Consider the following 12,221-nt stretch of genomic DNA (forward strand, 5'->3'; position numbering starts at 1 on the left):
AGGGCTGCCCCACACCCAGACCTGCCGTGGGGGGCTTGTGCAGGGCCACCGCCCCACGCAGAGGTGTTATGAATAAGAAGTTATCTATTTTTTTTTTAAGGTTGCAGAGTTAAAACAAGTTGGACCAGTTGCTGTTAAGTTAGCTTAATTGTTAAGAGTTCTTCTTCAATTACCTGTTAATGGTTTGTGATTAACCATTGTCCCCCTGATGCTTACCAGGGAATGACACCGGGACCCTGCAGGTACCAGGAGTTTGGGAGTGGCATCAGAGCTAGTATGCAGATGAGAAATGCACTGCACCAAATTTTGCAGTTTTCCAGGAAAACCCCTAAAAATAATGAGCCAACATGGAACTAGGGGACCTAAGTGATGTCTAAGGATGGGAGCGTAGTCCAGTGCCTGCTTGGATCCTTTTTGCTTCTCACCCTAACCTCAGATGTAAACTAGAAAGAGGACCCGAGGTGTTGGACCGAAAAGCTGGAATCTCCTAATCTCCCGTGAGGACGGAATCCCGAGCTCTGCCTGCAGACCAGCGGACAAAGCTGCATCACCCTCCTTCTCTGCGCCACTCCTGGGAGCAACGCCGGCGTGGGCGCGACCCGTCGGCTTCTCCCCACCTGAGCTGATTCTTCTTAATAAAGGCATTAAAAAGGAGAAAGATCTCCTCCCCATTTATTTCAGAGCGAAACTTGCAGCCCTTCATTCCAACCCTCACGGCAGGACGGCCAGCGCCCCACGGAGCTCGGGCAGACGGGCGGGATGGCGAGGGAGGCAGAAGCCGCCCCGAGGGTTCGCAGAGCCGCGGGCAGCGCCCCGGCCCCCGCCCGTGCCCGGCGCTGGGCGGCGGCCCCGCGCCTCAACATGGCGGAGGCCCCCCGCAGCCCGCAGGACGGCGCCCGCGGCCGCGGAAAGGCGCCGCGTCTCTCCGGGCTGCCCGAGGCTGCGGCACCCGTGTGTGGAGGCACGTGCTGCAGAGCCCTCGAGGAGCAAACAGAGGGCTCAGCCAGGGCTAAAATCTCTTGGATGTGTTTTTGGGGACTACGTGCGTTCAAAACCTGTAATGCATTGTGTGGGCAGCCCTAGTGGGCTTTGTGTATTAGCTCTTATGGGTGCTTTTTTGTTTCTCTTTATAATTTTAATTATCTAGAGAAGAGGTGAAAGTAACTGTAATGTTCTTTACTAAAACATGTAACGTGCATGTCGTCACTTCCATGCTCCAGTTCCCTTCGGACACAGAGGCATACTCCTTTAGGATTCCAAGGCCATTACCCCTCCTACACGGTGGTTAATGCCTAACAGGTCTTCCAGCCCTAAGGCTTTAGTCTTAAGAGAGCTTTCTCTTTGGCTTTTGGACGTTGCATTTTCTTACAACTTGGATCTTAGGTTAAATGCAAAAAAAAAAAAAAAATTGTATTTTACATGAATGATACAGAATGTAAGAAATATCAGGCAACTGTTTGGTTTCTTTTATACTGACACAGGCAAACAACAGTTGCTTACAAATTGTCACTTTGGATTTAGTGTCCAACTATACTGAGTTAGGGAGCTACAAAGCAAAGAAGCAGGGATGAGATTTATTTGTTTAGGTAAATGGTGAAATTAGTTTCATTGTCTTCTTTTGTTCTTATCCTTGCAATTAAATAATCCTCCTGTAGTCTGGGTTCAGGCTAATTTTAAATTTATTGGTAGGCAAGGAAGTACTTCTCCTTCCTCTTTCATGCCTAGCTGTCAATCTACAAGAGCGAATTCACTCTGACGGGCATTTCTTACCAGCTTGATACCTTCCCTTTTATTTCTGTCAAACCAAGCACAGCTCTATTGAAATTTGCAGAGGAAGAAGCTGCCAAGGCAAAGCTTTCTTAAAGCTGGGTCTAGTAACCACTCCGTGTCCATTGATTCAGGATGCTGCTGAGCCTTGTGCCTGTATTAACCCCCTGATGTTTGCTAGGGGCGTAATTGCTCTGTGTCTCTGTTCTAGTGAAGCAAGGTATTTAGGCCATTGTCAAATTTATGTTAAAGGTGCTATATCCAAAGGTAAATAAGCAGAAGTTTGGATAGAATATTCTTGATTTGCAGGTACATCCACACCAGCAAAATATGCTCCCTGCAATGACATTACCAGCACAACAAAGTGTAGGAGACATTGCCATCATTTTGCGGCTGAAAACTGCCCTATCTGTCCTGCCTGGTGAGTCTTGCTAGCCCTCAGAGGCACTCTGTCCTCTTCCCTGGATGTTCCTTTTGCTAGTCAGGAGTGGTGATGGGGAATGAAGGCAAAACACTGTGAATTGGAAGTTTTACGGACTGTTGCAGTGGTTTGTCTCATGAGATTTAGTGAGTTCGTAAGAATGCTAAGTATTAGGACCTGGTTTTGCAATTTGTTTTATGATAAACTCAGAAATTGGTGGCCCTTTTTTTTCTATGCCTGTGTGAGCTGGCTGTGTAGCAAGGGGATCAGGGTCGGTGAGCTGTCATCTAAAGTACAAAAATGTTTGTATAAGGTTATGCTGGGCAAAGGCAACTAATGCAGGCAGTGAGAATTTTCTTGGTTGTCCCCTTCGTTATCTTCCTGATAACAAATCAGTCATCTGGCTGTTTGCAAACTATAGACACCTGCAAAAGAAGTCCTGTGGATAAAGGAAACCAATTTTGATTTGAAGTTTTATTTGGGTTTTTTTCCCTTTCTGCTGCAGTGGATTTGCACTGCTTTAATTCTGTTAAAAATGTTCTCATTGAGATTAAAACCAGGGAGGTTAAGGAGGAGACACATAAGAATGCAGAAAATCAGTCCGAGTTCAGTTTAAGAGAAGGTCAGAGAGCAAGAAGTCACTGGAAGTATTTCCAATGCCCACAGCTGAGGTCGTGCTGCAGGGTTTGCTGCAGTTACAGTGAAAGCCCCAGAAGACTCTGCAGTAAAATGTCATGCGACTTAGACATTGCTGAAATCCTTTCGATGCAGGTGGTGTCGGAAAACACCCTTTGTTATGCAGGCTAATCCACAGAGGATTGATGAGGAAGTAAATACCTCATCATGAATTGGTAAATACTGTGTGGAATATCTGAAATGGGATTTGGGAAAAACTAATGACAGGTAAGCTTGCATCTGCAAAAAGGCTTTTTCCCTAATAATAAAATACAGAGCCTGTGGTCCAAGCATTAATAATCTTATTCGGGTTTCCATTTTCTGTCAATAATCCTGAGTGCTCACTGCAATGTCAGTTTTTGGTTGAAGTCTGTCCTGTTTTACTGTGGTCTGTGTTTGTAAATGAGAAATCTAAGATTTGTGTGGAGCAAGACAGGTAATTAATCATGGAAGTGTGAATACCCAGCTGAGACGTCTTACAATCTTAGCTGAACTTTCCAGTCATTGTCAGCTGGGGGACTTAAAGGAATGCTGCTGGATTAAAAAAAAAAACCTGATTTAATTCTGGAGCTATCATTAGCTCGGATAACAGACAGTTCAAGAACTAGAAAGATTTTTTAAAAAGATCAAATATTAATTTATTAGAATTATTTGTGAATGGTTATTTTTACCATTTCTTCTGTGATTTCAGCCAGTCTGCCTTACTGGAAGACATTCCTTGTAAATACAGTAAAATACATTCCCAGGGATAACTTGGAAAACCTCACGTTATAAGAGATGCTGGTAATTTTTAATTAAAATCATTGCAAAGCAACAGTAAGATAATGTATGTAGTTGTGTAGGGGATATGAATAACAGTTGTAAATAGTAGTTGCAAGTAATGTATGTTCAATTTAGCTGTAGTTATGCAAATGAAAAATAGAAAATTGGAAAACATTGAAGGTAAAAAAGAGTTCATAAATAAAAAAATTAATTGGAACTTTCCAGGCGTGTAGTTCAGAAACAAAATTTAGTAGCAAAGATGCGAGCTCATGTATTTGGTGCTTTTTATAGAACAACTGTTATTATCTATCCATGTGTTTACTCCCCATTAAAAAGATCAAGATAATTTGTGTGAGTAATACCTAATTGCCTTATGTGGAGTAAGTTTTATGTTAGGTAATAAAAGAAGGATCCTGTGGGGAGGCAGAAATCCTCTGCCATTGCCCCAGAGCTCTCCTCATCACAGCTGGTCTCTACAGGGTGCTCATTAGTAGATGCTTTTTCATAGAATTTCAGGTAAGCTGTGTAAGTTTTTCCTCCCTAACAGATTAGTAACCTGTGAATGTTCCTCTAACTAGAATTCTTTTATTAGCTACTGAGAAAACTTAAAATGGGACAAGTGATTTGAACTCCTTCCCAGCTCGGAGTGGAGAAGATAGGTGAAAACACCATGGTGTTCCTTTGTTTACACCAGTTTTGTGAAGGACTTCTTAAAAGGACAACGTAAATATTTATACTTTCCAACTGCAGTTGTCTGAAAACAGATGCATTCTTTCAGGCTTTAACTGATTCCCCACGATGTTTGCAAAAGCAACGAAGAATTTCGTGAGAGATACTGACAGTGGAGGTGACTTGATCCCTGTCTCCCACTTGAACGCCTCAGACAAGCTGCAGCTTTTGAGCTTAGTTACGAAGAGGAGGAAATTCTGGTGCTGGCAGAAGCCCAAGTATCATTTCTTGACAGTCACCCTGAGTGATGTGCTTACTGAAGACAAACCAATAAAACCAGGTAAAGCCATACTTGGGCAGCACTGCCAGTGCAGATAAAAAGAGTACAATCCCTGATCTGATTTGTTATTATTCTCAATTATGTTATTAGAGGGCTCCTTTCAGAGGAATGCTCTGAAGGAATCCTCCATCCATGGGAATGAGATGAATGGATCTTTTCTCACTTGACCATTTATGTAACTAAAACTGGTGGTAATAAATGTTGGTTAAAATAAGAAGAATGTTTTGCCTGGATAGAGTGTTAAATTAAATGCTGAATGTTGTCAGGTTGCGTAGCCCTACCGTTTAATAACAGTAGCTGTCTTGCAGCTACAGGAATATCCCATGAATATTATAGGGGGTTGTAAGTGATAGTAGTGTGAAACTGTACTGTGCTTCAGGTAAAAAGCAGTGAATAAACAGTGTCTTGTTGGTGTTAGTAGCCCAGGGAGTGCTTCCAGGCCGGGCCAAGTGAGTTTTACCACCCATTCTGTTTGTCTTGCACAGACTGTTAAAGAAGGTTGACCCTTGGACTTTTTTCTTCATCCAACTATAGCAGTCCCACCCATGTTTTAAGATTAATGAGATGGAATCCCATATTTCTGGACATGTCATAATTCCACACAGGAAAATAGATAACTCCGTAACCTAAGATGTTAATTTGTCGGTGGCTTGGAAATATAGCTGATTCTGAGTCACCTCTCTGTTTTTTAGGTATATAAAATTCAGTTATTTTAAGCCAGTTAGATTTTTCCACGGTTTTCAGTGAGCTTTGGGACAGCCCTGTGATGAGATGTGTCAAAATAATGCCAAAATACTAGCCCTGTTGTACAAGCAGGTCTGCTTTGTAGTTTTCTTTGTAGCTGAAATAACTTTCAATCATTCTTTATAAATATTTCATAGTGTCTGAGTTCAGCACTTCAGTCACCTATGTTTTCCTAAAATGGCAAAATACTAAAGAGCAAAGATGATGAAAACATGAAGAGAGCAGATGCAAGAGTTGCAGAGATGTAATTTTCATTATTTACCTCTTCATACTGTTCCTTGCCTTTGCTAACTTGTCATATTTTCTGTAAGTATCTGTTCCTCCAATCACTTCAGGACAGTTTCAGCACTTCTCTTCACAAAAATTATTGTTATTGCTTTCCTAGTGATTGTGGAGTCTGACTTTGCAAAATATATGGGGAAGTTTGAAGATTTTGTTCAAGGAAGTATTGAAACATCATTTGTGAAGTTCAGCCTGGGAGCTGGAGGGAAGGGTTATGTGGAAAACCAGTCCTCATTTGGAAACCTGAGGAAGCAGGAGGTTGACTTGCAGCAGCTTATGAAAGATGTCAAGGACAGGTATGTTTCTAATGTGGGTGTTGTAGTGGCCACGAGAGGTTACCGAGCTGAAAAAACTTGGACCAGCAGTGGTCACCAACCAATTGATTTTGTAGTGTTGCCACAGTTTGAAAATTATTTTTATTGCAAGCTTTCATATTCATGACAAATCATATATACAAAAATGGAATTCTCCATATTTTGAAATCTTGTTAGTCAGACTTTTCCCTTTCTTGTTTTAAAAACATCTCTCTGTTATTTCATTTTACATTTTTGCATGAATTACCACCTGGGACAAGAGCCAAATCCTCCCTTCTTTGGGGGACTGTACTGTGGTAACAATCTGGGAAAAAAAAGAAAAAAGAATTAGTTCTCTGTGTTACTGGGGCATTGAATATGGAAATTGAATTCAGAACTGCTAATGTTCTTGTAAGCAGGCTTTGTAATTTCGTGTGTGTAAGTGACCATGCTAGAAAACGGGATTATCTGAAGTTAAAGGAATAGCAAAGGTGAGCAAGCATAGTCAGGGCATATTCTGCTAGCTGAACAAAATATAGATCTGTTGCTTCCTGCTATACACTCTATTAACTGAGGGGAACCATATTCTTTATTTTCCAATATATGCAACACTTTGTCACTTCCTGTCCTGCTCTGAAATGGGATCTATTTAATGTTCAATGGGAGTGTCATGGACCAAAGCCTATTTGGCAGCCAGCTGACAAGTCAGGGGTCTGCTTTCAATTGCAGGTCGAGGCTCAATGGGAGATGAGAGTGCTTCGTTTGTGACAGTGTTGTACTCTAGATCTGTGGCAGGGGCTGTAATGAATTTAAATAGCTTTTGCTGATGCTCTGAAGATAAAGATGATAGGTTTTTGCTATCAGTGCAGAAGTTGTCAGAAGCAATGTAAATTTGCTTTAGATACACTGATGTTCTAGAAATAATCAATTCTCCATTTTCATGGGAACAAATGGCTGGTGTTCCTTTTATTGTGAGCGTTCACAAGTCAACAAATTTATTCTAATGAGGCTCCTTGCTCTCTTTGTACGAAATGCCTTATTAAAAGCAGAAAATACTGGGGTAATGTGTGTACCAAGCCTGTAAAATTAATCTGCATCTACTATGAACAAAATAGTGTCAGTCAAGATTTAGAGTCTTGTTTCTAGCACTAGGTAGAGTCCTATGGAGAAACAAACTACAGTAACTTTGATTTAGGATCAGTAAGCTTTTACTTGAAGTTACCTACTCTGCTCACCAAAACAATCCTACCACAGCAAATCAGCACATCTTGGAGTCACAATCCTTTATGTAACCAAATACTCAAAAATACATTACCTTCTTTTGAGTGTTGAAAATCAGTAGCTCTACACTGATCTATGTGTGACTGTTAACTGAAGTTGTTGTGTGTGCCACTTTATGCAAGGCAGTAGGTCTTAGTTCATAAAAAAGATGCTCATAGCTTATTAAAGCTTATGATGCACAGTGTATAATTGAAACTGAGTCAGTCTGCCTTCTGCCAGGTCACTGAAAATGATGAAGATAGCAGATTTTTTTTTCTCTAGTGTAATGCAGAGGCTCACTGGAAATTGTTGGCAGTGCTTTATAGATGAAATTCTACTTACTTGTTCATAAATATTCTATGATTTATGATTGATTGTGTCCAAGCTTCAAGCTTTCATCTCGTTCATGAGTATTGTGTGGAATTCAGGAGTGCTGATACCTACAAGTTAGTGATTTTGAATGCAAAACATTACAGTACTTAAAAGAGCATGTTTACCTGTCAGAGGCCTTGTGAAATGTGAGTCAGCAAACTGTTCTTGATGTCATTTAACAACATGTGGTTCTGCTGCTTGTTTGATCAATCATTGCTTCATTTATTATTTCTACATATATAACCTAATTAAGTTGTATTTTTAAAATGTTCTTATATTAGGCTGATTAAGTCAAAGTTGCAGATTAGTAGCAGTAAACTGTAAAAAGTCAAAGCTGATGTGCCTTTTAAAATAAGTTATGTGAGTCTTCAGAGTTGAGCAACCTGAAAGTGCTCAGTGGCAGGAAATCAGTTTCCTGTCACTTCTTAGGTGAGCCTGCTGAAGGAGAATCCTACTGATCTTTTAATTAGATTCCAAATGCTGCATTAGCTCCTTTTTCTGAAAAAGGGTGACAGCTGAAGGATGTGGGATGAGATGCTTCCTGGTTTGCAGAAGCAGTGACATTGTAAATGCAGAGCACAATAATTAACATCATAGGCAATACCTAAAATAAAGTTAAACATTAGTTATAGGTACACAAATTTGGCTTATTTGCCTTTACATTACTTTTGATTTTGTATTGCATAGTGCTTGCTAGTTCACAGAGCGCTGTAACATAATGATACATACATGATTTGAGGCAGAGTCTTGTGCCTTTATCTCACTTGGTTTGCTATGGATTTAAGATACTGTATTCCATCTTCCATTTTAAGGCTTTCAGTACTGTCTGCCATAAGGTCCTCTTAGAGAAGTTGATGAAGTATAGGCTGGATGAGCCACTTTCAGTGGTGCCCAGAGACAGAGCAGAAAGGAGTAGGCACAATCTGAGACACAGGAGGCTCTGTCTGAACATCAGGAAACTCTTTTTCACTGTGAGGGTGACACTGAGCCCGGGTTGCCTGAGGAGGCTGTGGAGTTCTGCACCTTGGAGACAGGATCCTAAGCAGACTCTAGGTGGCCCTGCTAAAGCAGGGAGGTTAGACCAGATGACTGTCCAACCTCAACCATTCTGTCTTCTTCCCTCCAGTAAAAAGGATTATGAGGATACTATAATCTCTGTACTTCTCATATATTAATCAATTTGCTTGTTTGTTTTTTAGCATTTCACTAAAAGTCATGGAAGGTGATTGAATGAGAAGTTCTGTGAGGACAGTGATAGCAGTCAATCAGTTCACATAAGCTGCAGAAAAAATTGTCTGTCACACTTCCATCATTTTGTGTGAATGATTCCTAACTCTGTGATTAGCATATTAGGAAAAGAGTTGTGTTTTTAACGGCATGCTCTGGCCAGGCTCAAAGATACTTTCATACTGTTGCATATTGCACTTCAGGTGAATTAGTTAAACTGCATGGTATTGTCCATCCTGAGACAAAAATAAATGTCTGTTCTTAATCTGAGTGCTGTGGAAATTCAGACCATTTTGTGATTTATTGTTTAAAACTCCTTGAGCATTCATGAGCATGATGAGAAAACCATTCCATTTTCTACCTAAGCTGCTACATGAGGTAATATGAAGTCACAAAGTGTTGTGAGACAGGATTGAATAAAAGCAATTGTGTGTGCCTGTGATTTAAAAAATAAGGAGCATGTCAAATAGAAAATAGAGAGACTACTGTCACTTGCAGTCTGAGAAGTCTCTGGTATTCTTAGGGAAGATGTTCTGTGAAGTACGTGTCAGGTTATTCTGTAGGGAAAATAGTGCAATGCTATCAATAAGCTGACTATTGCAGATGCTGTGTTCTGTAAGAAGTAGGTCAGAGAGGTTATATTTGAAGTGGATTAACAAAAGAAATATGCATCTGTGCTTGGTGGAAAATGGCAGAGTGAGATTTTACTCTCTGACACTCATCTCTATTAGAGCAGGAACAAAGCTGGGTGAAGGCTCTCATTGCAACAAGCAGTATTTGTATGGAAGACATCAAACTATTGCACATGATAAAGGAAGTGGAGAAGAAGCTGTGAGCATGAGCTGCCTGTGTCTCTGCAGCTGGGAGAGGAGGTGTATTGAGGTGACATTGCCCAGTACAGGACTGAAAAGGTTTTTTACTTGTAAGTAGTTTGGGCCAGTGAATATTTTTGCAGACAACAAACACTGCTGATTTCAATGTGAGGATAGAGAGTACTCACAACAATACCCATTCTTCCTGGTATTTGTAGGAAATGGACAAGTACCTTGCTTAGAGGATTTGTGGGCAGGTTACTGACATGGTTAGACAGGATTTGATGGAAAAATGGTCCTACAGCCTCTCCTTTGTGGGAAATTAGGTCAAGTTCTGTGCCCAAAGGAAAGACCCTCAGTCTCAGCAGTGGGGTTTGGAGCAGGCTCGTGCTCTCTGCATTAACTGTGAGAGCCTGCTATGTTGCCAGGTGCTGTCTGGTTTTTCTTGTCTTTATTTGGTTTCTACCTTTCTCTTTTCTTTTCTGACTCCAGTCTGCAAATTGCCTTTGTGCCTCTATTGTTTACTGCTTTCCTAATGCGAGAAGAAAAATACCGAATGAAGGTGAAAGAAGTCTTTGCATTATAGGAGAATAGAAGTGTTTAATCTAGTTAAATGTGGAGTGAGATCAAAACTCAAAGAAATTCTTTTATTCTTTAATTTCTTTTATATGTTTGACCTGTAAAGCTTCCAGCATAGTAAATCATTGACCTCAGGAAAGTTATTTAAGCAGAACAAACAATCAAGCAAAACCCCATAATTTGTATCTTTAAAATAATTCTTATTTATACAGGCTCGTACTCTCTGTGTTGATAATGGGACTTGGCAAACCAGCACCTCATTATATTTTCTATAGTGTTATTTTTGAGTGCTTCAGCTGAGCTCCTTGGGGTGGGATGGATAATGGTGATGTAGTACAAATGGCACAGGGTTGGTGGGGGCTCTTGTACAGTACAGGGTGAAAGAGATGGTAAGAGCCATGGTTGTAGAACAGAAGTTAAAGCTCTGAAACATGACCTGTAAAATAAAAAAATGCAATGCAATTTATGTGCCTTGCATGCATGTATTCTCAAGGATTTAACTTGGCCATCATGTGTTACTCAGATATTTTCTTATATTCAGTGTTATGCTGGCAAGTTCAGTTCTTGGAAAAATACAGTCATAGACTCAGCGGCCATTGCCCTGCAATAGTTGAAGCCCTGGTTTGATTATCAAACTTTAACCCTGTTGTGGATTGCTCTTGATGGCTGTTTTTAGTGATAATTTAGATAAACTGGATACTTGCTTACCTCGTGTCATCTCCTGTTTGAGTTGCTGAGGAGAGCAGAATATTTTGCCTTCAACGGGCTGTGCCCCAGTAATAACTCGTGATGTGCCTACATGCAACCCCAGAGTTCTGTTTTATGATAGAAAGTTCAGTGCCAGAAGTCTAGAAGAGAGCACTTAACTGTGCTGTCCTCAAAGAAAAGGTTTCTGTAGCTGAGAGCAAGATTATGTGTTTGAAAGCTCTGAGTTTGGAGCTCACTAAACTTACTGGGCAGACAAGAACATTTCTGACAGCTTTACAATGGGACACATCCCACTGAAGTCATTTGAACCTTGGGCTGTGACAGTGGCTGTCTCTGGCACACATTCAGCTCTGTGCAGGGGATCCCAGGTCACCTCTGGGCACTGCCTGGGGTGTGCTGCTGCAGCAGGTAGCTCTGTGTCCCTGTGTGTCACTGTCACCCCATAGCCCTCAGTGCTGCAGCAGCTCCTGCAGCATTGCCTCCAGGATTTATTCACTGCCTCTCCCTGCAAGTTAATGTCTTCTGCTCTGCCACTCTGCTGCTACTTCTGCATCTGGACCTCAAAGCCAGGAGTGTGACAGGGTCTGAGCCTGTCCTGCCTCAGGCAGAATTCTGTGGAAGCAGGTGGAAGAAAAAGTCTTTTGAATTTGTTTGGTAATTCATTTGCACAGGGTTAGGTCACATTCTGTACACTTTTTCAATTAACACTTATTCAGAAATAGCAAATCTTTATTTAATAGGTGTTTTTCTACCTTTGTTTGAGGGTTTTTTCCCTGTAAGTTTTGGAGACATTCAGCAAGTTTGTCATCCTCTTAAACAGTCAAAAAATACACATAAAAGCAAATGACAAGTTGCTTTTGTGCTTCTTCATTGTAATTTTTCCCCTGTGGCTCCCTAGGTCAAATGTTAAAACTGCAGGTTCTTAGTGCATTCATTTGTATTTTCAGGATGCTTAACACACCACTTTAGAAACATAAATAATTATTGTGAAGTATATGATAGGCTTGATAGACTGTAACTAATGGCTCTGGTTTGGCAGACACTTCTGAGAATGGTGAGGTTTGTGGTTGCTTGATGTTTTTAGAATTTTTGCTTAATCCAAAGGCTCATTGCATTCCAAGCATAAAGCATGACTTTGCAGCAAATGAAAAAAGGTTATATTAATAATCTCAGGAATGTTTGGGGCTGCTGCATTGCTTCAGAGGTATTTTCTTTCCCTTGTCTAAACAATCAACTTTAAGGTTTTCAGACAGTTCATTCCAACTGATTGAACTTTCATATAAGCATGTAACTCTCCAAAGATCAAAAAT

The 12,221-nt window shown here is 40.7% G+C and overlaps 1 protein-coding gene across 5 annotated transcripts in view; it reads left to right on the forward strand.

The window, feature by feature from the left end:
* Nucleotides 1-2,076: 2,076 nt before the first annotated feature.
* Nucleotides 2,077-12,221, forward strand: part of GSDME (gasdermin E) — a 39,877-nt gene continuing 29,732 nt past the window's right edge. For 4 of the 5 annotated variants that reach the window (XR_005627435.1, XR_005627437.1, XR_005627436.1 and 1 more), the window contains exons 1-3: nucleotides 2,077-2,188; nucleotides 4,404-4,634; nucleotides 5,764-5,956. Coding sequence is in view for 2 of the 5 variants with exons in the window: in XM_039709040.1 (XP_039564974.1) it covers nucleotides 4,424-4,634; nucleotides 5,764-5,956 (404 nt within the window). In the remaining 3 variants the exon portion in view is untranslated. Of the gene's footprint in view, nucleotides 2,189-2,959; nucleotides 3,092-4,403; nucleotides 4,635-5,763; nucleotides 5,957-12,221 lie in introns of all 5 variants that reach the window. The other variant, XM_039709053.1, reaches the window with a different exon arrangement.

This window comes from Passer montanus, unplaced genomic scaffold (genome assembly GCF_014805655.1).
Source record: "Passer montanus isolate IOZ18808 unplaced genomic scaffold, ASM1480565v1 scaffold10, whole genome shotgun sequence".
NCBI classification, from domain to species: domain Eukaryota; kingdom Metazoa; phylum Chordata; class Aves; order Passeriformes; family Passeridae; genus Passer; species Passer montanus.